The 21,480-nt window shown below is 42.7% G+C and overlaps 1 protein-coding gene across 1 annotated transcript in view; it reads left to right on the top strand.

Annotated features, from left to right (window-relative positions):
* Positions 1-3,121: 3,121 nt before the first annotated feature.
* REL (REL proto-oncogene, NF-kB subunit) overlaps positions 3,122-21,480 on the top strand; it is a 46,524-nt gene continuing 28,165 nt past the window's right edge. Inside the window, exons 1-4 of the mRNA XM_050952135.1 lie at positions 3,122-3,396; positions 11,666-11,808; positions 15,536-15,684; positions 19,334-19,425. Coding sequence (XP_050808092.1) covers positions 3,390-3,396; positions 11,666-11,808; positions 15,536-15,684; positions 19,334-19,425 — 391 coding nt within the window. The 5' untranslated portion in view covers positions 3,122-3,389. The remainder of the gene's footprint in view (positions 3,397-11,665; positions 11,809-15,535; positions 15,685-19,333; positions 19,426-21,480) is intronic.

Here is a 21,480-nt window from a genome sequence, read left to right as displayed (position 1 = left end):
AAGAAAGGTCCCACCACCCAAAGCCCAGAGATGTGTGGCCACCACCATTGCAAGTGTCCAACCCACAGCATCCCTGCAGCACAGCCTGGGACCTACGAGGAACAGACTGTGAACTGCCTTGATATCCAGAGACACTGTTTGTGGTGTTCCCTGCCACGGAGCAGGGTTATGTGTTTTCCTTTAACCTTTCCCATTTTTCCTTATTCTTTTTTAAAATTAATTGTTAATTAAACAACTTGTATTTGCTTTAAATTGTATGGAATAATCAATGGGTCAGGGAGGTGCCCAGTGGCAGAGTGAGAACACCCTAGCCCCTGTCCTAGGTGACCACAGCAGGGTTGGAGGTCGAGTCCCCCAGGAATCCTGGGCCTAGCCTTGTTGGGGTTACGAGAACTCTGCCAGACAGGAAAGTGAAAGGGGAGTCCTCAAGGGCAGGGAGGCCTCTGGGTAAAGGAAGTGGGAGCGAGGACTCAGATCCTTTCGCTAGCCCACTTCACTGGGGTAGTGCAGAAGCCAGGAAAGTTCCTCACGATAGCGAGACCATTCCCCCGCTTATATTTACTTCCAAAACCAAAATTCCCGCTCTCCATAAAATAACTCCACATGGGGTCTTTCCAGCATCAACAACTGGGAGGAGTGAGGATGCAGCCTTCCCCATTCCTTTTTATAACTCTGTCCAGATCAGCCATACCATAGGCAGGAACCTGGTAACCCTTTGCATACCAGAACATCTTTTCAGCTTGTCTCACATTCTGAATTAAGCTCACCAGTCCAGAGCAGACATTCCATAGCAGTCTTACCAATTCAAAAGTAAACTAACTTTTGACATTAGAATTTAATCACCAAATTTTGATGTTGGACACAGGATCTCAGCAAGGGAAAGACCAGATTTTATCTTAATTCTCTCTTATTTTCTGGGTATTTTTGTTTGTTTTTTGTTTACTACAAAGTGGCAAAAAAATAGAAGAATTTTTGAATTCTGCAATCCTCTCTTTCCAAGCTGCCAAAGTTCTGGAACCCCTATACAAATCACTTCAAGTTCGATAGAAAAATTCTACCTTCATACCACAAAATTCTACTTTCTACCATCACCCTCAAAATTCTGTGTAAAATCAGACTTGTATTAGAAAATCTAAACTATGGAGTGGCTCCAATGCAAATCTGCCTTTCTTAGGGCTCTTTATATAGCATCTGGTAGTATCTAAAGCCCAGATTTCAAAGGCATTTAGATGCCTAACTCAATCAGCATCTTACAAAATCCACTCTTATCTCTGTAGAGCTTTAGGATGCAATATACTCGAAAAGTGCTGTACAATCCATCTGAAGTTTTGATTGGGGAGAGGGAGAAAAAAGTAAAGCTTGTGTTCCCATTCCAAGCAAGTCATGGTGATTGGAGTCAGTATGGGATCTGAATCTGGATTTCCCCAAAGTTCAAGGCGTGTCCTTAAGATGGGTTCCAATTCAACTCATTATAGTCATAGGACTGAATAGAGAAGTTCAGATCCAGGTCTAGGTCTGGATCTGAAATTCCTTGAAGTTTGGGGAGATTTAAAGTCATGGTTGCAATTTGCTCATCTTTATTTTGGTTGACTTTAGTTACTGTGGAAACAATGATGTCAAGGGTATGCGGCACTTAATTGATGAGACTGTGAGTGCTCCTGAGCATCATCCCCTAATAATGCAGCTCTGTTGGGAAGAGCTGGGGACCGAGGCCTGGATCTCAGGAAGGTGTATGGAAGGAGGACCGATGTGGTGGGCCTGGAGATGGGGAGGCACATAAGGCTATTAGGGGGTATGAGGACATTGGGGAAGTAGGTGTCTTACTATGGGCAGGCCCGGCTCTAGGCACCAGCTAAGGAAGCAGGTGCCTGGGGCGGCAAATCTGAAGGGGCGGCACTCCGTCCGTTCTTGGGGTGGCATTCCAACTTTTTTTCTTTTTTGGTGGCAGTTCAGCAGCAGCTTTTTCATTTTTTCTTCTTTGGCAGCACTGCTGCAGCCACTTTTTTTTTTCTTTGCTTTGTTGCTTGGGGTGGCAAAAAAAGTAGAGATGGCCCTGACTGTGCGGAAAGAGGGAAGTTGATTTTTGAAATTGATAAGCCTTCTGGTCAATCAGATTATTGAGTGATTTATCTTTGCACGGAAAAGGGTGAGAGCCTTATACTTTTTTTAATTAAATGAAATATTCCTCAACATCCTGTACTAAATGTTGGAGCTGACATTCCCTATCAATGTTCCAAAATCAAAAGTTGTTAACTTTTGGAAATTAGACTTCTGTCAACTAAAAGTTTGACCTGGGCACTAGATCTCTATGAGAGGAGTCTAGCAAGTGAAATTGTTTTTCTCTTCTTTCTTTTTTTATATTGGGACAAAGTGGCATAAAAATGTTAAACTCTCTGAATTACTTGCATAATTCAGGAACCAATTGTCCAATTTACCAAAAATATCATATTTAACCTACCAATTTTGGCTATTATGGTCTGAGAAGGGGCACAACCTTGGGCTCATAATGGACATTCAGTTGCAACCATGATTATGGAGCAACTGCAACTGCTATGGCTGCTTTTATTAAACTGCTGCTGTGTGTTTGAGAGAGTGTGTTGGATTGCACTGGTGTGTGGCCATTGCCTGAGGTGGGGTCCTGTGTCTGTCTTACACATTGGCAACATTTGTGAATTTTGCCATGCCAGTACATTACTGTCCCATCTGAGCTTCGCTTTCTTTGCAATTTCTAAAGCACTTGGTATCAAAATGTGAGTACCCCGGGTGTGTATGTGTGTGTAATTATATATGGGATGCCTGTGTGGTGTGAGCAGGGGATGGCTTGTGTGTGTGTGTATGAGAGAGAGGAGGAGGAAAATGTGTGCCTGCCCAGCAGAGAGGGCACTCTCGCACCTCATCACAAGCTGACAGTGAAGAAGGAACAGTCGGTATTGCCAATGCTCGCAGAGCACAGTGCCCCAGCCAGCGCTGGGAGGGGAGGCCTGTGTTACGTACACTCTGGCAACCAAGCGAGGTCAGCCTGGCATGCTAGGGGTGCAGCTGGAGGAAGTGGGTGCGGGGAGCAGCCAGCCCGTTGCTGTGCGGAGGTGTGTGTGTGTGCGCACTGCGATGTAGCTCTGCAGCACACAGGGGGAGGGGAGAGATTGCTCCTATTGTAGGAGTATCCCCGTCGAGATCAGACCCTCCTCCCCGGCTCACAGCGCAGTAGGCGTGTGGGGGAACCGGGCTGCCGGTGCTACTACGTCACCCCAGCGGGAAATTCCCACTCGCGGGGAGGAGCGTCCGAGGTAGAGCCGGGAACGGCGGAGCAGGAGCAGCAGGAGGGCGCGGGGCTGCTGCTGCCGCCGCCGAGCGTCCCGGGCTGAGAGCGCGTGTGTGTAGCGGGCACCATGGCCGGTAAGTGTCCCCGGGGCGCTGCCGCGCCGCCGGGCGGTCTCCATCGCGCGGGACCCTGCCCTGGGCGCCGTGGGGCCCGCTGCCCTGCAGCCCGAGGTGGGCTGCCCTGCCCCTTGCGGTGTGGAGAGCTGTCGTGATACACAGGTCGGGTTTGCCGCGCTGGCTGCAATCCCTCCCTGCTTTACGCGTTAAAAACCTCTGAAAGCCGGGGGGGAGGAGACACTAGGTTGTCTGGGGCTGCCTGCAAATAACGAACACTTTAAGCATGTGACTACATGTCTATACCACGGAGTGAGCTGGGCTGGCGTGTCCTCCTCAGCCAGCCGGGGCAGGGCTCTGGGCTTGGCAGAAGGCATCAGCCTTCCAGTCATGCCGTGGAGAGGGCACCAGCTGCCGCCAGGCTTGACTGACATTATTTGACCTCGCCCCATGGCAGATCTCTGAGTCTGACATGGCTGTTCACTCAGGGACTGCTGTGGGTGCAAGCCCCCTAAAGAGAGCTCCCCCAGAGCCCTTGTGGGAGTACGCTTCAGTGTGACACACAGGAAGAGGTGAGGTGGGGAAGGAAAGAATTAATTTTTGTTGTTGTTGAAGGGAAGTAGCAGTGTGAGAGCTGGTCGATGAGGCAGTCTATTCACATGACATGCGGATTTCAAGCGTGTGGCTTTTTGTGAGGTGTTGATAGAATTTAACAGACCAAATTCATCCTGGGTGTAAATGGCAGCAATTCTGTTGACTTTCATTATAGTTGTGTCCCCAACATTTTAAATCCCCCCTTCTAGGATAAATCATCAGGAAATCAAAGAGAATAATATTGAACAAGTGTAAAATATACACAGAAATGTCCCTGTCAGTGTGTTTTTGCAGCAGGAAGTGGCTACCCTTCCTGAGGCAGTGGTTATTAACAAATGGTCATAATACATTAAGGCAGAGAGACTGTAGGCTGCCTAAAGTAATGGGGAGGAGCTTCTTCATAACTAACTTAAATGAAGCTTTTAGTTGAGAGCTTCTGTGGTAGAGGAACAAAATTAAATAATCCGTTTATTTAAACAATACATTGTATATAAATTGTGTATATATTTTCAGACTTGGGTACCTAAAGTTAGGCACCTAAATCTGGATTCAAGCAATTAAATATCTGAGTTGGCCCCCAAATCCCTGTTAAAATGTCTAAAATAGGTGTTCAGGTGTCTAATTGTGAACACTCACATTTGAAAATGTGGCCCCAATGTTCCATTTTGTTTGCAGGTGACATATATAGGGAAATATAATAGCCATATTGTTTATAGGACAGTTGCATTCACTTTCCCCTGGACCCTCACTTGGTAGAAGGTGGGAGAAGCAAGGCTGGTTATTTGACCAACATGGGCATCCTTTAACAAAAAAACAATTGTGGTGGCATGGGGGTTGGGCCTGGTTTAGGGAATATTGGGAGAACCTGCCTCTTACGCAGAAATGAGCTCCATCCGCTGCTCTGACATCTGGGGTAGGGATACTGGGCACTAACCCACTTTTCACAAGCATTTGTCTGTTTCGTTTGTATGAAGCCCCTCTTGGGAGCCACTGTTTCTTCCCTCCTTTGATGCTTAACATCTGGGAGGAAGGCACTGGTTCCTACCCTGCCTTACCTTCCCATTAATAAAGCAGATTTTTTTGAGGGGGGCAGGGGGGATGGAGGAGAGTAAATGCCTGCCAGCTGCAGGGAGCTTTAGAGGAGAGTCTCCCCTTTCTCATCAGGGCAGCCAAGAGGCTGCCTGCTTTGCAAGCTGCTAGGAGCCCAGGCTCCTTCTCAGCAGTCATAGCTGGGAATGGGATTTATTCCTGCTGTGAGGATGGGTACTCCCAAGGGATCCTAATGTGTCATTTTACCCCTTGAAAGGAATGAAACAAAGCGTTTACATTTAAAAAATGGCAGCCATATGGGACAGTTGCTGCCTCTGATCCTCATGGCTTGTGGCAATCTGAGGGTCAAGGGTAGAAAGCTGCACTTTAAAGCAATCACCCAGAACTTGCCTCTCACAATAGAAAATCTCCCAATTGCAAAGGTTAATATGACATGAAAAGCCCCAGTTGTTTAAGCGGTGTATCCTGGCTAATGCATTTGTGCAGTAATTTATGAGGATCAATATATATTGCACATGAACAGGTTGTCAAATTTTACTAGTGATTTTTGGCTGCTTAAATGTTTAGGTGCCCACCTTAAAGAGACCTGAGTTTCAGTGGAGGTTAGGTGTACAGTTCCTATAAATTGTCTCAAGTTGAGCACCTAAAAACTGACTGCCTCCCTCCCCAAATCACTAGTCACATCTGAAAATCTTGGCCTATTTTTCTTATTCTGCCACTTAAGACTATATTGCTAAAAAGGTGACAGTTGTGATTTTTAGAAGCAATATTAAATCCTTGTCCAAGTTGCCCTTAGGTGACCATAAGGAACAAGTTAGTGAACAAACATAACATTTGAATTAGTTTAAGAAAATGTTTAAAAGATTCTGATAACTTTCAAAATGGCTCATTGAAATCTAAAAGAAAAATGAATCATTGTTCAAACATAGAGGCTAAATTTACAGTATAAGTCTCAGATCTGGGGAAGACATCAGTTGGCTAACATCAGCTTAGTGCTCAACTGAATCCAGTTCACATCAGAACAGGTCATGGCCAAAATAAATTAGTATGAAAATGAGAGGCAATACCACAGTAAGTGATCACAGATTTGGTAGCCAAAGGAATCCAAAGTTGTAATTTAGTTTCTCTTGGTCTCAATGAAGCACTTGCATTCCACATCCTTTCAAAAGTTTGTCCTCCGGAATCTTTCATGGGTATTTAAAATTTTTAATTTTAGAACTGGTTGCGTTAATTAGAGTGGTTGCTGGGAGGAAAAGTGTTCCCAAACCTATATATGATATGTGAATATCTGCTCAGTCAACCATTACCAGTGTACCTGTTTGATCTGCTCATCTAAATACTGGCTCTTAATCAGATAAATTAAATTATTGAATTCACACATAATTAAAAAAAATTATATTGTAGTTTAGGGCAGTTAAGCTGAAACAGTAGATATCTATCTCTGTTATCTGCGACTAATATGTTTTCAACTTATTAGTAATTGATGAAGGAATATTTCAGCAGGGGAAGTTCTTAACTTCCTAGTATTTACAAGGTTCTCTTCTAGTTACTATTCTGTAATGTCACGTGACAAGAAAGAAGTAGTACATGAAGCAGTTGTTCCTCTAACCTACCTCTGTTTAGAAGGTTCACAGTTCATGAATGCTTGGGTAGAGGGTTGATTGCTCTGAATAAAGAGTGTATTTGCACTTGTTTTAGGTTGAATCAGAATATTTTGTAGTAGGTCTGTGACCAGTACTCCTCTCTGGCCTGCTATGGGGGCGGCAAATACTTAATATGTAAGTCCTAATTTTTTAGAAGTGCCTGCTGATTTTTGGGTATGCAGGTTGGGACACCTGATTCACAGATTCCGAACCGGGTATCTGCACATGAGTTGGAGGGGCAGAATTTTCCCACCAATGCCACCATAATGTCCATACCTAATGTACCCCTCTGCATTGGGATTTTGTGTAGTGACTTTGCATTGTTGATAGTCAAACTCTCACCACTCTGTGCCCCGCCTCCCCCTCATTCACACACTCCAGATACTGCATCAGATTGTGTCTCCATAGAACACTCTCTAGTTGAATGCCAGAATTGCAGTCTCGTGGCATTGACTCTTTACGTAGCCTGTGCCCTCTGTGCAGAGGAATCTGTGCCTCCAACTAAGAGAGACAACATTTGATTCCATGATCCAGTTGTTTTTCCTGCAGTGCATTGAAAGATGCATGGTATATCACAGCCAACTTCCCTTTTGTTCTTCACCTTTCCCTGAACTCATCACTGAGGTCCAACCAGATTTCTCCAGATAATTCAGGAATTCCACTTGCAAATACAAATCCTCACTTCAAGACAAATGCTTTGCACATATTTCTCCTTCCCTGTTTCCATTGCATGTTCTTGGGCATTAGGTATTCTAGTCAATGGCAGAGCATCCTTGAAAGCCCTTTGCAGTCACAGCTGCAGTTTTGCATCAGATCTTTGGCAGTCATGGTAAAGAACCTGCTTCCTAATGGGAGACAGGGAAATCAGTATTTGCTTCCATCTTTTAGTTTTAATTCTGATGGCTGGTGATGTATTGAACTGTCTGTGCTTTCTCGGTTTAGATATGCTTTTTTTGTCACTGATACAGAATCAAGTCCCAGATCTTGAATCAGTGTAACTTTCATTCCTTGCTGTACTCACATTGTCATTGATAGTTTCACTAGTTTCTACCACTCGTGTCATTGAGAATTTACATCTCATTTTCTTTTAAATTATGTATTGCAGTTTTCAGTGCATTCATGCAAATACAAATGCAGTATCATAACAAAAAGAGAAATAGGCATGCTGGGATACAGAGCACAATAATCCTACAGCCAACAAACATAAGTACAAATAAAACTATTAGTACTTCCTTTAATATGGATTCTTCCATTTCAGTTTCATGTCTCAGTAGTTAATATGTTGCTTAGTTAGCTTTAGTCACTCTTCCAGAATTAATCCTCGTTGCCATTGCAAGAATGTCCGCTTTTGATGTAGTTTATATTTCTTCTACTCTAAAAAGTACATGTTCCTGTGTGGAGGCCCTTTGTCTGTGAGAGTGGGGATTGTGAAATAGTCTCAGCTGTGTTGCTTTGGCAAGAGCACATTAATTTACAGAAAATGGGAACAAGAAATGGATGTCTAGTATTGCTACAAAAAGTGATGATTCTAAATCTCCATGAGCCTTGGTTCACACAAACCCTTTTGTGTTTCTTGTCTACCTGGTGCTTGGTTTAGTAAAGCTGTAGATGATAATTTGGTTCTTCAAGAAAGAAAATCAAATTAAAATTAAGTTTAATTTCTAATCTCTGGAGGTTACTGCGTCATTGGGTTTTGCTTTCCCACAAGCACACACCTACTGTTAAGCAGTGGGGGTGACTTAAGTAACCTTTATTTCAACCACAAATTAAATCTACATAAAGACAATTGAGGCCTGACTTTTAAAATGCAGTTGATATCATCAATGGGTGAGACACTAACCCTTTAGACGTGTATATTGAGGTAAAATTATAGGTTAAAGTAGAGATATTAAAGTCCTTGAAGCAATTGCTATAAAACAGTCAGAACTGACAAGACTCTATATGGCTTTGACAGGTGACATGGGTGGGTGGGGTTGTGGGCACATCTACGTATATTTGCACGCACATACGTGTATATCTCTATCTCCTAAATTACATGATGATTAGGCACTTTATAATTCCCTAGATAGATACTCATTTCTTTATTTTAATAACAATGCTTAGTATGTGTATAGCAACTTCTAGCTATAGATCCTAAAGTGCTCCACAAAAGTCTGTGTCTTAATCCCTGTTTATAGATGAGGAAACCAAAGCACAGGAGAGATTAAGTGATAATGCCCAAGGTGATAGAGCTGATCATTGGTAGAGCCTCCTGACTCCCTTTATGGTGCCCCAACCACTGGACTATGCTTGTGAGACAAGTATAAGTAGTTTTGAGTGTGTGAGAGACATCTGCACACAATTTATGGGCCCAATTCTGTGAGATGCTAAGAAATCTGATCTCTCATTGAAGTCGCTCCTGTGTTGCTTTTATGGGTTTTTGTTTTGTTTTACCATCTCTGTTTCTATGATTTATTATTCTCTGGCTAGTCATGCTTATTCTGACCAGAAGACAGCATGTGCAAAAGGATATCTCAAGAAGGGGCAGAGCTTAGGAAAGGGACAGTCCTTTTAAAAGAACAGGAGCCAGGGTGATGGCCAGCATGTATTGAATATGTCAGGTCATTTTCTGATGTCATTTCTAAAGTCGTCAGATGTTGACCTGGACATTCCCTGGCTGGAAAGTGGCATATTTGGTTACTTCCATTTTATGAGAAGTTGGCTAAAAACAATGTTAAGGCTCATTCTGTCATTCCAAAAGGATTCAGCAACAAAATACGAAATAGTGGAATCTTGGAAACTAGAGACATGAGACAAAATTCTCTTTGGTTCAGCTGATGGGATTGCACAGGTATAACAATGTTCAGATTACTGTGAAACTCTTTGGTAACTTTCTCCAATTTAGAAACATCCAAATTGTCTCCAGCCTTGTTCATAGATTAATAGATTTTAAGGTCAGAAGGGACCATTATAATCGTCTAGTCTGACATTTTTGCATAATACAGGCCAAAGCACCTCACCAATGGTTCCTGCATCAAGCCCATAGCTGCTGGTTGAGCTATAGCATATCCTTTAGAAAGATATCCACCTTGATTTAAAGACTGTTCCCCCCTCAGCCAGCAACAGAACTTCTATGCACATCACCATTCCATAGCTATCTGTCAATATAAAAGTAAAGGTCAATATGCTGTCACACAGATAGAGTTCTTCTTTTCTCTTACACATTATTCTTTCAAGAGCTGATGTCACTTAACTCCTAGAACAGGAAAGTGGAGTAAACTAAGTGATTTATAGTACTGCAATAAAAGACTTTTTGGGCCCAACAAATCTAGTAGGAAACGACATTCTTGTGAACCAGTACATGCAAGCTTTGAGTTGATGAGTTCCAATATAAGCCATTTTGGCAGCAACAAAAGGTTTTAATACTGAAATGTATCTCTCCTCAAAAACTCGTATAGAACTGTCCAAAATATATGTAGGAAGGAATGAGAGGATCATCCATCTCCTTTAATGTCTACTTTGGGTACAACGATTGAAGTTCCAACATTGTTTTGCTGACATGCTGTAGGATCTTTGCTCCCAAATGTATTTAACTGTGCCATGTTACCATTCTTGCTTCTTTGTAATGCACATCTAGCTTGTCTGTGTAGGATGTTGTTATATGAGCATGAGGTATAAGTCAGTGCAGAATTTGACCATGTGTATGTTCCAACTAAAATAATTCAGTTTCTAAACTAAACCTTTTATTTATTCATTTTGCTTCTCCAGTATTTGCTGCTCACATACCACTAGGCTGTTATGTCACTGCTTGACTGGCTAGCATTTTCAGTGTTGTCAGTGAGGGTGGAATTTACTGTATTTAGACTTAAGTGGGGCCCAGGCCTTGTCCTGGCCCGCTGCAGAGGGTGAATGTCACCCTGAAAAAGTATGTAGATTCCTGCTAAGTCAGGATCTGTCCAAAGCCTTAACTAATGTCAGCTCCACCGTCTCCTGACTCCCATTCCCTGAAAGTTGCCTTCTCACTCACTGGGCCCTTTGACAGGTTCCCAATAGCCTTTACTAAAATCTTGTGAGAACCCTTGCTATTCATGCTGGCTCAAAGTATAGCAATGCAATTTCTGGGACCACAGTAAAGAAACTGAAAGCATTAGGGGATTTTGTCTAATTTGCATAGAATTTATTGCTTCACTGCAGTAGAAGCTAAATCAATCGATTCAGAGGAAACACCTTCATTCTGAGGCGGCTTGCATTCAGAAAAATGTACTATAATTAAAAATGTCATCCAGTCCCTTGGACTAATGATCTGTTCATTTTGACATTATGAAATAATCTTTCAGCAGACAGGCCCTCACCACTATCTAAGAGAAACTGAGCTCCATGGCGAGGGAACCCTACTGATGATTATATTACAGCAGTGCCTAGAAGCTGCCTCCTCTGGGGCTCCCATTGTGTTCATACACACAGGCATGGTCTACACTAGAGTGGGGGAGATCGATCTATGTTATGCAACTTCAGCTATGTGAATAACATAGCTGAAGTCAACGTACTTAGATCTACTTACCGTAGTGTCTTCACTGTGGTAAGTTGACAGCTGACGCTCTCCCATCAACTCCACCTGCATCCTCTCCCTGGTGGAGTACTGGAGTCGACGGGAGAGCGCTCAGCATTCAATTTATTGCGTCTTGACTAGATGTGATAAATCAACCCCTGCTGGATCGATCACTGCCCATCGATCCAGCCAGTAACGTAGACAAGCGCACAGTAAGAGACAGACCCTGCCATGAGGAGCTGCCAGTCCTAAATATATAAGAGAAGATGAGTGAGAGAAAGCATTTATCATCACCCCCATTTCACAGAGTGGGAACTGAGGCACAGATAAACTAAATGATTTACCCAAGAAATCTGTAGAAGATCCAGGAGTAGAACCTATATCCCAGTCCAGTGCTTTAACCATAAAGCCATCCTTCCTTTTGCTTTTTAAGCTGTATTGTGTTGTAACCTTAAACATTTTCATTTTCCTAAAGGTGGGTCTGAACCCTGTGTTGAAATATTTGAGCAACCCAGGCAGAGAGGCATGCGTTTCAGGTACAAATGTGAAGGACGATCAGCAGGCAGCATTCCAGGAGAACGTAGTACCGACAGCAATAAGACATATCCCTCTATAGAGGTAATACCGTTGTTGTTATCTATAATTATTTTTTACATTGCACCATGCTGCAGGTGTGCATGGGACTTTAGACAGTAAATAAAGGGCCTGATTCTCCATTCTGTAATCCTGCTCTTTTGTTTGTTTTTTCTTTCTCTATCATGACTTCACTGAAGCTGATGAAGTTAAAACAACTAACATAACAGAGTGGAGAATAAGGCTCTTGATTCCTACTCTGCAAAGCTTACAGTCTAAATTGACAGCAGTCAGACAAGCTGCAGAGGAAGGTAACAAGCCAGGGTGATGGAAGGAAGGAAGGAACACAGAATATGCTTACTTGGTGGCTTGGGTTGTTCAGGATGGATCGGGTTTATTCTTAGCTTTTTGTTTGTTCTGGGTACTTGCATAACTGTGTTTTTTTTTTTAACAATTGAGGGGGACTAGACTAGAGGACTGATTGCACATTCTGAGGAGGGTTTTGAACGAGGTTGGGGTACAGGGTTTGGGAAAGGTATTCCAGCTGCAGGGAGTAGCATGGGAGAAAGCACAGAGGTGCTTGTTGCAGATGGGAACAAAGGGAACCTGGGGTGAGGTGGATTTGAGGGAATATAGGGATCAAATAGATAGATTCATATAACCAGTGATTCAGAGGTAGAGCTGTACAGAGCCTGGAAAACCCCAATGAGGATTCTGAAGTTGAGGTGGAAAGGGATGCAGAGTCAATAAAGCAGTTGAGAAAGGGGAGAGTGATGTGGTCAGAGCAGCAGAAGATAGGGTGACCAGATGTCCTGATTTTATAGGGACAGTCCCGATTTTTGAGTCTTTTTCTTATATAGGCTCCTATTACCCCCCCACCCTTGTCCCGATTTTTCAGACTTGCTGTCTGGTCACCCTGGCAGAAGATGATGATAGATTGAATGGGAATAAGGTAGATGTCAGTAAGTTCAGAGAGGAGAGATACACAGTAGACTAGGCAGGACGTGATCAAGGCCTGGACAAGGATTTGGGCAGTAGAGATGAAAAGGAATGGGTGGATTTTTGGATCTGTTAAAGGAAACAGTGGCAGGATTTAGCAACAGACTGAATGTGTGGGATGAAGGAACGCGAGTTTGTGAGCCTGGGATATGGGAAGGATGGAGGGGAGGACGGAGAGGTAGATGAATTCCAGTTTTATTGTGTTGTATTTAAGTTGATGATGGGACATCCAGGAAGAACTGTATCAGGGCATGGGGAGGGGAGAGGTAGATGTGGGAGTCATCAATAGTTGAAACCATGAGAGGGGTTAAGATCTCGTAGGGGTTATAGACAGACAGACACAGTCTTGTGGCATACTAGTGAAGAGGAGAAAAGGGGAGACGATGGAGCCTTTAAGGCAAACATTGAAGGAACTGTCTGAGAGAGAGGTGATGTGCCAGCTGCATAATAGCCCCTGGAGATGAGTGAGAGTTGAGAAGGATGGTGTGTGGACAATGGGGCTGAAAGCATCGGTATGCAGCTTCACATCACAGATCAGAAGCAATGCACTGAAATGGAACCCTGTCCCTGGAGCTCTGATTGGCAGGGAAATGAACAAACAGGAGGTGCCAGCCTCCCCCACTCTTTGATTAAAGAGCTGGCAGGAAATCCCACCCTGTCTGTGTGTTGCTGGCTCTCTTGCAATTGGAGAAGGGAAAGGGACTGTATGGGCTGCTTGAGAGAGCATGTGCTGCTGCAGGGAGACAGCAGGCTGAGTCCAGGGAGAGGCCTGAGCATATGGCCCCTTTGATCCTACACAGTGTTGCACTTGAGGATCAGCGAGAGCCTGAAAGGAAAGAAGCCCCTGATTGTGCCTGAGAGAGCATGGGGGGGATGGTAGGCTGCTCAAGGTGACTGCTGCTGACAAAGCTGTGTGTGTTACCAATAGCAGTGTCGGAGTGATTTCTGGGTGATTTCCTGCATCCCCAAAGGCTGTAGGTGGGATTTCCACTCCAATGCCCCGGGTTGGAGTTTGGAACTGACTACCAGCAAAGAGAATCAGCCGCCACCACAGGTGGAAAGGTCAAGGAGAGTGAGGGTAGAGAGGAACCCGTGGGTTTAGTGAGAGCAGTGGGATGGAAGAGGTGAAAATCTGATTGCAAGAGTAAAGGAGAGAGTTAGCAGGGAAGGAAGTCAAAGCAGCGAGAGTTGGCTGGATGCTGAAGGGCTTAGGTGTGAAGAGGAGGTGGGGGAAAGAGGTAAATATTTAGAGAGTCAGGGATTATTCTTAGGGTAAGAGGAGATAGTGACATATCTGAAGGCTGAGAGAAAAGAGCCAGATGAGAGAGAGAGAGAGAGAGAGAGAGAGAGAGAGCATGAATGAGGAGGAAATGAGGGAGGTTTGAGAGTATTATGGAGACCAGGATCAGACAAAAGGTTGGAGAAAAAGAATACAATGAATGCTTCATCCTCAGAGACTGGGTATGGGAGGTGTAGGAAGAAAAGGTTGAGAGGGGAATGGAACTGTTCTGAGGAAGGGGAAGTGGAAGAGGAGAGCTAGTACGTACTACTCTTAACATATCTATGAGATAGTTTTCAAGCTGTTACACTTCAATCAGTTTAGGCCAAACTCTGCCCTTGGATTCACCCACATAACCCTCACTGACTTAACTGGGAGCTATCTGCCTGAGGGCAGAATTTGGCACACATATCTGAAGCGCACTGGGAGTTGGGCTTACAACTGTCCTAAAAAACCTCGTGGGAAAGGGAGGTTTTCTGTAGCTCCATGCACAGGTTGCTGAACATTTCGCCAAAGGCTCAAGAAGATCTTTTCTCTTAAAATGGACGTATGGCTCAAAGCTATAATGTTAACATCGTTACAGGTCCTGTACAGCATACTCTACTTGGGAAAAATCTCCTGTTGCTTCTATAGATTGGAATCTTGTCTGTGTAATGGATCCTACCTTTTTTGGATCAACTAATGGGCCTAATCCAACTCCCACTGAAGTAATGGAAAAACTCCCATTGATTTCAGTGAGAGCTGAATCTTGCCCTTCAGTGGGAGTCCCTGTGTGGCCCTGAATGCAGAATTGGATGCATTTGTAATGAAAATTAGGCATGGTAATAAAATATATCTTGTAACGTCAGGGCAAAATATACCCCATGCAGAGTGTCTGCATGAAGCTTGCTTGGCACTTTAGGCCCTCTGCACAGGGGCAAATTTAGCTTCTAGAGCCTGTTTCAAAGTCCGTTGATCAAACGTAAATATGCCCACTGACTTAGTGGGGCATTAAGTCAGGCCTGTGGAGAGTTCGCTGTGTCAAGATTAGAGAGACATTGTTTTCACAACAGCATGGAGTAGAAAGAATTAAAATGTAAAAGAAATCAATAGTTTGACAATGACCAGTGAATTTATTGACTACAAACCTCTTGTAACTTAGCCAGGCTGTCTAATGATGTGATTTATTTTTCAAAATAAAAGCCTAATTCTTTCTGGATGTTTCAAATATCTATATTTTGTCTGACAAATGGTTGAAATACACTATATTTTTATTTGTAATTGTTCCATCTCTGGCTTTCAATGTGAAATGAATGGTAATTTGATGAAACACAGCCTCTCAATTTTCTGGACACAAGGGTTGGGTTTTCATTTCTAGTGCAATAATTAAGACAAACTGTATTCCCACTTATCCATAGGACCTTGTCAGTGTCACCTGTTCACTATCCAAGTTTTGCAATCTTTTAGACAGACGTGATTTAGAATGTAAGTGCATTTCTCTTTACATTTGTGCAGGTTCTGAACTTTGATGATAAAGTGAAAGTAAGGATTACATTAGTGACAAAGAATGAGCCCTACAAGCCGCACCCTCATGACCTGGTTGGAAAAGACTGTAGGGATGGCTACTATGAAGCAGAATTTGGACGAGATCGCAGAGTCCTATCGTAAGTAGCAGTGTTGTGTTGAGTTTTAGACTAAAAATGCCTGTGATGTGCTGGAGAGGCTCTCGGGGACAACCAGGAAACCTTTGTTAAAATCCCACCGCCAGACTGAAAGGACAGTTGGAATGATTTCCTTGCCAGAGCTGGAGTTCTCTCCCCATTTGTGTATTCTTCTAACCTATCCCTGACAGACACACATCATCCCTGGCACCCTACAAAATATTTCTGAACAGAACTAGGCTTTTTGCCTTTGGAATATGCTATTTGTTTAGTACCTTATTTAGTCTCTTCCTTTCCCATCCTCCTGCCTCTATTTCTATCTCTTTCTTGACTTTATTTCCTGTTAGGCAGCTCCTAATGCCCACCTCTTGTGGGCTTGACTTCCAGCCCTTTCCCACTCTATACACTAAAATGATCAGCCGTGAAATAGGTAAGGATGACATTTAATTTGTCATCATTAGAATCAACACTCCAAGGAAATTAATGGATTTTAGGAGAGTAATAATAATTTCATAATAATTGTTTCAGGCTTTCTGTAGGCTCAGGAAGACAACTCTGCATTGATTAACACTGCATTCACATTTGGAATGTCATCTTTGAAGCCACCTTATTTTTTTAAATGAACACTTGTAACACTAAATGTCATGCGGGCCCATAGATAAATCAAGCAGGCCAGGTGTTTGGGGGCACTGGATTAGAGGATCCCAGCAAGGTTATCTCAGCCTTTCATCATTCTAAAATATATTATTATGTGTGTGTGCTTTTGGAGAGAAGATGAAATGCTGAGGCCCTGTCTGTTCAGCATGGACATTAAGGCCCTGAGACTTCTGAAAATCAAGCCTCTTTCGGAAAGTACTGAGCCACATACCCTCTGAAAATCAGACCTCTTCAAAGTGTCTCCCATTAGGCACCGCCAAATCACCAGTCGCTTGTGAAAATCTTGGCCTAAATTTGTTGAAAGATATATACCATCATAAATGGGCTAGCTATGGTCAAAGATAGAAATAAGATGATTGAAAGGGAGACAGTAGTTGGAAAAGAGCGGTGGGCTAAGAACTGTATCTTGTGAGACTCAGTAAAGGAGTCTCAGCAGCAAAGGAGTCACCACCTGAGCCATATTCCGCCATGGTGTAAGTAGGCACAGCTCCAATTTAATGCTGGTATAGCTACTCGTTTAGGGTGTTATGAACATCTCAGTTAACTGCTGCATGCAACAGAGTTGCTAACAAACATACCTATGCTATGAAAAATAAAGGTAAGAGCATAACATACTGTAGGAGGTATGGACTTTGGTCATTTCTCTATAGAGGAATTCACAACTGTGACTGTTCACTCCTTATGGTCTGTAAACTTTGGAAATTGATTATTGCTCTTGAGAAAACAAAATGTTTACAAACTAGACTGTGCAGAGTGGGGAGACAGGTGAGAAAGTAAAACTAATACACCAGGATCCAGACTGATCAGTTACACTGTATATCCACTATGTTTAGGGCCTTCTGCAGCTATCCAGGCAGGGACAGGATTTGTCCAAGAGTAACTGTCACTGTGTTAAGATTTTTACTACCCCGCTTTGATAATATACTGGCTTTAATATGTTTCTCCCTTTATTTTCCTCTTGCTCCTTCCCCCCCCCCGCCCCTTCTGTTTCCCCTGCTCCTTGCCACTCAGGTGGCACTAAAGTGGTGGTGCCTAATTTTGTTGTGCATTCTAGTCAGTTTCTCTTTCCTGCTCCAGCCCTCTGCTCAGCAGCAGTGATATGGTCACTAGCCAGTCACTTTCACAGTGATACCCAAGCATATTTCAGAAAAGGGTCAGACTTTGTAAGTTTTGAGAACCCATTGGTTAAGGATCTTTTAGTTTAAAAGTCCAGTTTGGCTCACAAAATGATTGGTACTTGATAGTTATGAATAATCTACAGCAGTAGAATAGTTGCAGTCAGTTTTTAAGTAGCAGATAATGTTTTTGTTAGAGGCTGATTTTTTCATGTGTGTTTAATTGACAACTATAATGTACAGTGTTCTGACAGTACAACAGGCAGAGCCTAGAGTGCTGTGTGCTTAGACTGCTTTCTGAGTTGGCGTCCTACTTTCTCCAACTCCCTGTCTGCATTACAAACACAACCGGTTACAACACGGTTGTCCCCCAGTATAGTTATCCTCCTATTTTGTAGTATGGGGGGGCTTAACCCTCTCTCCAAACTGTTCAAAAGCGCTGGGCTGTCAAATCGTAATTTGGGGACATGATCCAGATCCCATCTATACCACTGAAACGTGCTTTAACTGTGTTTGGGGGAACGACTGTATTCTATCCGTGTTTCCCTCAAAACAATTGCATTTGTAGTGTGGACAAGGCCTAAAAAAAGTCATCCCTACACAACAAAATGATACAGCAATAGCAGCGCATTCTAATATTCTCTGCAAACAAAATACTGGAAATCAGAAATGGAACCAGTCATCTAATTAAATCATGAGACAGCACTGCAGCATTTTAAAAATCAGAATTAAGTTCAGTTAGACAAACACCGGTCCATGATGGTCTAGATAATACTTAGTCCTGCCATGAGTGCAGAGGACTGGACTAGATGACCTCTCAAGGTCCCTTCCAGTCCTGTGAGTCTATGAAATGATGCCTATATTAGTCCTTTAGTGAGTTAGCTCTCTAACTGCAGTATGGCTTTAGAGTGTGGTGGGGGTAGGGAAAGAGAAGGGGAGGGAAGATGACTGGATTTCTGTAGAAAGGGATGGATCCACTGATAGCAGGATAGGACTGAGGAACTTGCAGGGCAATATTGGCCCATCATTGAGGGAGACAGATAGCAGTGCTACGTGCTCAGGGAGTGTCTCAGGAAGTCTCCAGGCATGTCTCAAGTAAAGAGTCTTTGTGGGGTTTCAAGGAAAGGGAATTGCCAGTTCTTCTGGAGGCGCAGTGGAACCTGGTGGCATAACTGACCTCCTGTGTTCTAGTGATATTATAGTGTGTTCAGATTCTTACTTCCTACTTCCCCACCCTGCTTTGATGATGTCATGGTTTTTCCATGTGGGAAAGAATCAAGTTGTGGGGACTCCCCCCACCTCCTTTGCTGACTTGAGGTAGTCATATGCAAATGAGGAGGAACTGTAGCTCTTTAGAACTTTTCCATAAGTAGATGAGATTTCAAACTTTATAAAAATTAACTTCAAAATACTGTTGCAGATTTGCATTTCCTGGTGTGAGACACTGGGCCAGCTCCTCAGCTGATGTAAATTGAAGTAGCTCCATTGACATTAAAGGAGCTATGCCAGTTTACACCAGTTGAAGCACTGGTCCTCTATATATTTTTAGCATTGCTAGTTTACTATATTAAAACTCCAGTGATAACTCTTTTTTTAATGTGAAAAAATATTTCTCTGTTTTTATTTTATTTTATGTAAGAATTCTTTTCTTTTTATCATTACCCTTATTTTGGAAATATAAAATTATCTTTTCCAAAGCTCTTTTGCCATCTTTATTTCCTACACAACTTGTTGTTAAGATTTTTTTTGACAAAAGATGTACAATTTGATTCTTTACAGGGAGGATTAGAATTCAGCTTTTGAATATCTGTGCCAGTGATTAAGTGAAATAGGTTTTTGTTGTTGTTGTTGTTTTAATTACTTTGTTACATGTGCTCTAGTTTTCAGAATTTGGGCATTCAATGTGTTAAAAAGAGAGACCTGAAAGAATCAATCTGTTCACGAATCGCAAGAAAGATCAATCCATTCAGTGGTGAGTAGCTGTTAATAAACAGTTTGAAATGCATTTTAAAGAACTTGGACACCAAAGCAATTTAATTTGCAAGTACCTTCTATTATAATGCCCTTGCTCTTTTGATGGAGATGTATTTTAAAATAGAGACTTTTTAGATGCTGCCAAATCTCTTCCCTTTAGCTTCTTTATTTCCCCCTCCTTTCTCACTCTCATCCTGTGATTATTCTATTTAGTAGGTTATGACTTCTAGCAGAAACATCATGGTTTCCTTTGCCAGATAGCAAGGGTGAATGTCCTGGTTTGAGGACATTGGGCTGCAGGAGGAAACTTCCCCAGGAGATCCTCCATGTGTCCCATGAGTGAGGCTCACAAACTGCCAGCCTTGGGAGGCATGGATTGAGTTAGACTATTAGCCGTTTCTTGCTGACACACCGCTTTAATGACAGATTTTATAGTTAAAGTGTGAAAGGTTAATATGGCAAGGAAAATGTTTAAGTCAGTTATTCCAGAACTCATTGAAAAACAACTTTCAGTTTAGCAAACTTGAAAAAAAAAGCGTTAATATAACAGTTAAGTTTCCTAATCATATTTTTGTTTCTCTACTGCTTTTTTGGAAAATATTTGGGTTTAACAAGTCACTTGTTTGCAACTACAGCTGCTGCTGCTGCTGCTTGATCCCATAGTAAAAGCATAATGTTGTGTTTGACATCAGAATCCATTGCCATGGCATTTTGTGAAAACAGCACAAACAGAAACACAAAATTGATAAACAAGTAGCCTGTTCTATATTCACAGCTAACACAACCTTCTGATCCACTGAACTTTCCACAAGTTAAAAAAGGTGAAATGCTCTTGAAAATCCCACCCTTGGTGCCTAAATAAGGATTTAAATGCCTAACTTTTAAGCTTTAAAAAAATTCCATCTATGCATAAAAGTTTGTTTTTAATAAAAATTTAGACTTTCAATACATTAGCATTAAAGCAATTTTGTTTTGAAGTGACAAAGACTTTGTGCCGCTAAGAGGGAAGTTTTTAATACAAATAAAATGATGGGTGGAATAGCTTAACTCCCTCATTATTTATTTATTTATTTATTTATTTATTCTATTCATTATTATTTTTTCATTCATTTATTTTTATTTTATCAGCTCGGTCTGATTTCTGACTCATCAATTTTGGTCCATTGATTTCTGGTCTATGCTGCTTTTGTTTAGCAGGCATGATCTTAACACTGTCTTTGAGTTCTATTAGCAGGTCTTTTTGTTTTAGATTAATTCAGTTTTTCTGTGTCCCTTTTGCACCTTTGCCTACCCTTATTGATTGTTTAAGTTATTGTGACATTTTGTGAACTTTCACTTACTGATGTTAAGGTCACGATCAGGCTAGGCCTAATTATCATAACAGGGCAACACCGAAGTTATAACTCAGGTTAACTTTGCAATGAAGCCTATGTATGTATTGTGAAGAATGTTGGAAAAAATCTCTCTCAGCACAGTTTCCCAGAGGATTAGCACTGTTAGCCAGAGGGCTCCAGTGTGAGAAACCAAGAGTGCTCCACTCTCCTGGCTGCTGGGCGATGGCAGGCTTCCCCACTAGAATTTGGCAAATGGATGCTGCTGAGGGCCCCCATTCACTTGTAATGGTTTTGCCTAGTAAGTGGTTGATTAGGCTTGAGAACCCACTTCCTTCCCCAGTTATTAAATTAAACTTCCGTGTCCTCCCCAGTTTCTCTTTTGTTCTGCCTCTCCTTGCTGCCCCCTTTTACCAGTCCTTCATTTCTTCTCTCACAGACGATCCCTCACTCACTTCACAGTAGTCACGCTCTCCACAACTCCCACTCACACCCACACATGTCACATTCTCAAAGACTCACCCACACACGACTGTCATGCTCCCCTCCCACGCACCCCCGTCACTCTCTCCACAACTTCCCTCATCAGCCCCTCTGCCAGCCACACTCTGCAAGACCCCCTTCCCCTCCACCACGCTCTCCAACTCCCCTTATTTTCCTACCCCAGCCAAACTCTCGGAGACCACCTCCCCTGCACTGCCCACTCACTGCTGCACTCCACT

Source organism: Gopherus flavomarginatus, chromosome 4 (genome assembly GCF_025201925.1).
Source record: "Gopherus flavomarginatus isolate rGopFla2 chromosome 4, rGopFla2.mat.asm, whole genome shotgun sequence".
NCBI classification, from domain to species: Eukaryota; Metazoa; Chordata; order Testudines; family Testudinidae; genus Gopherus; species Gopherus flavomarginatus.
The sequence above is the reverse complement of the archived record's forward strand: the minus strand, read 5'-3'. Positions and strand labels throughout refer to the sequence as shown.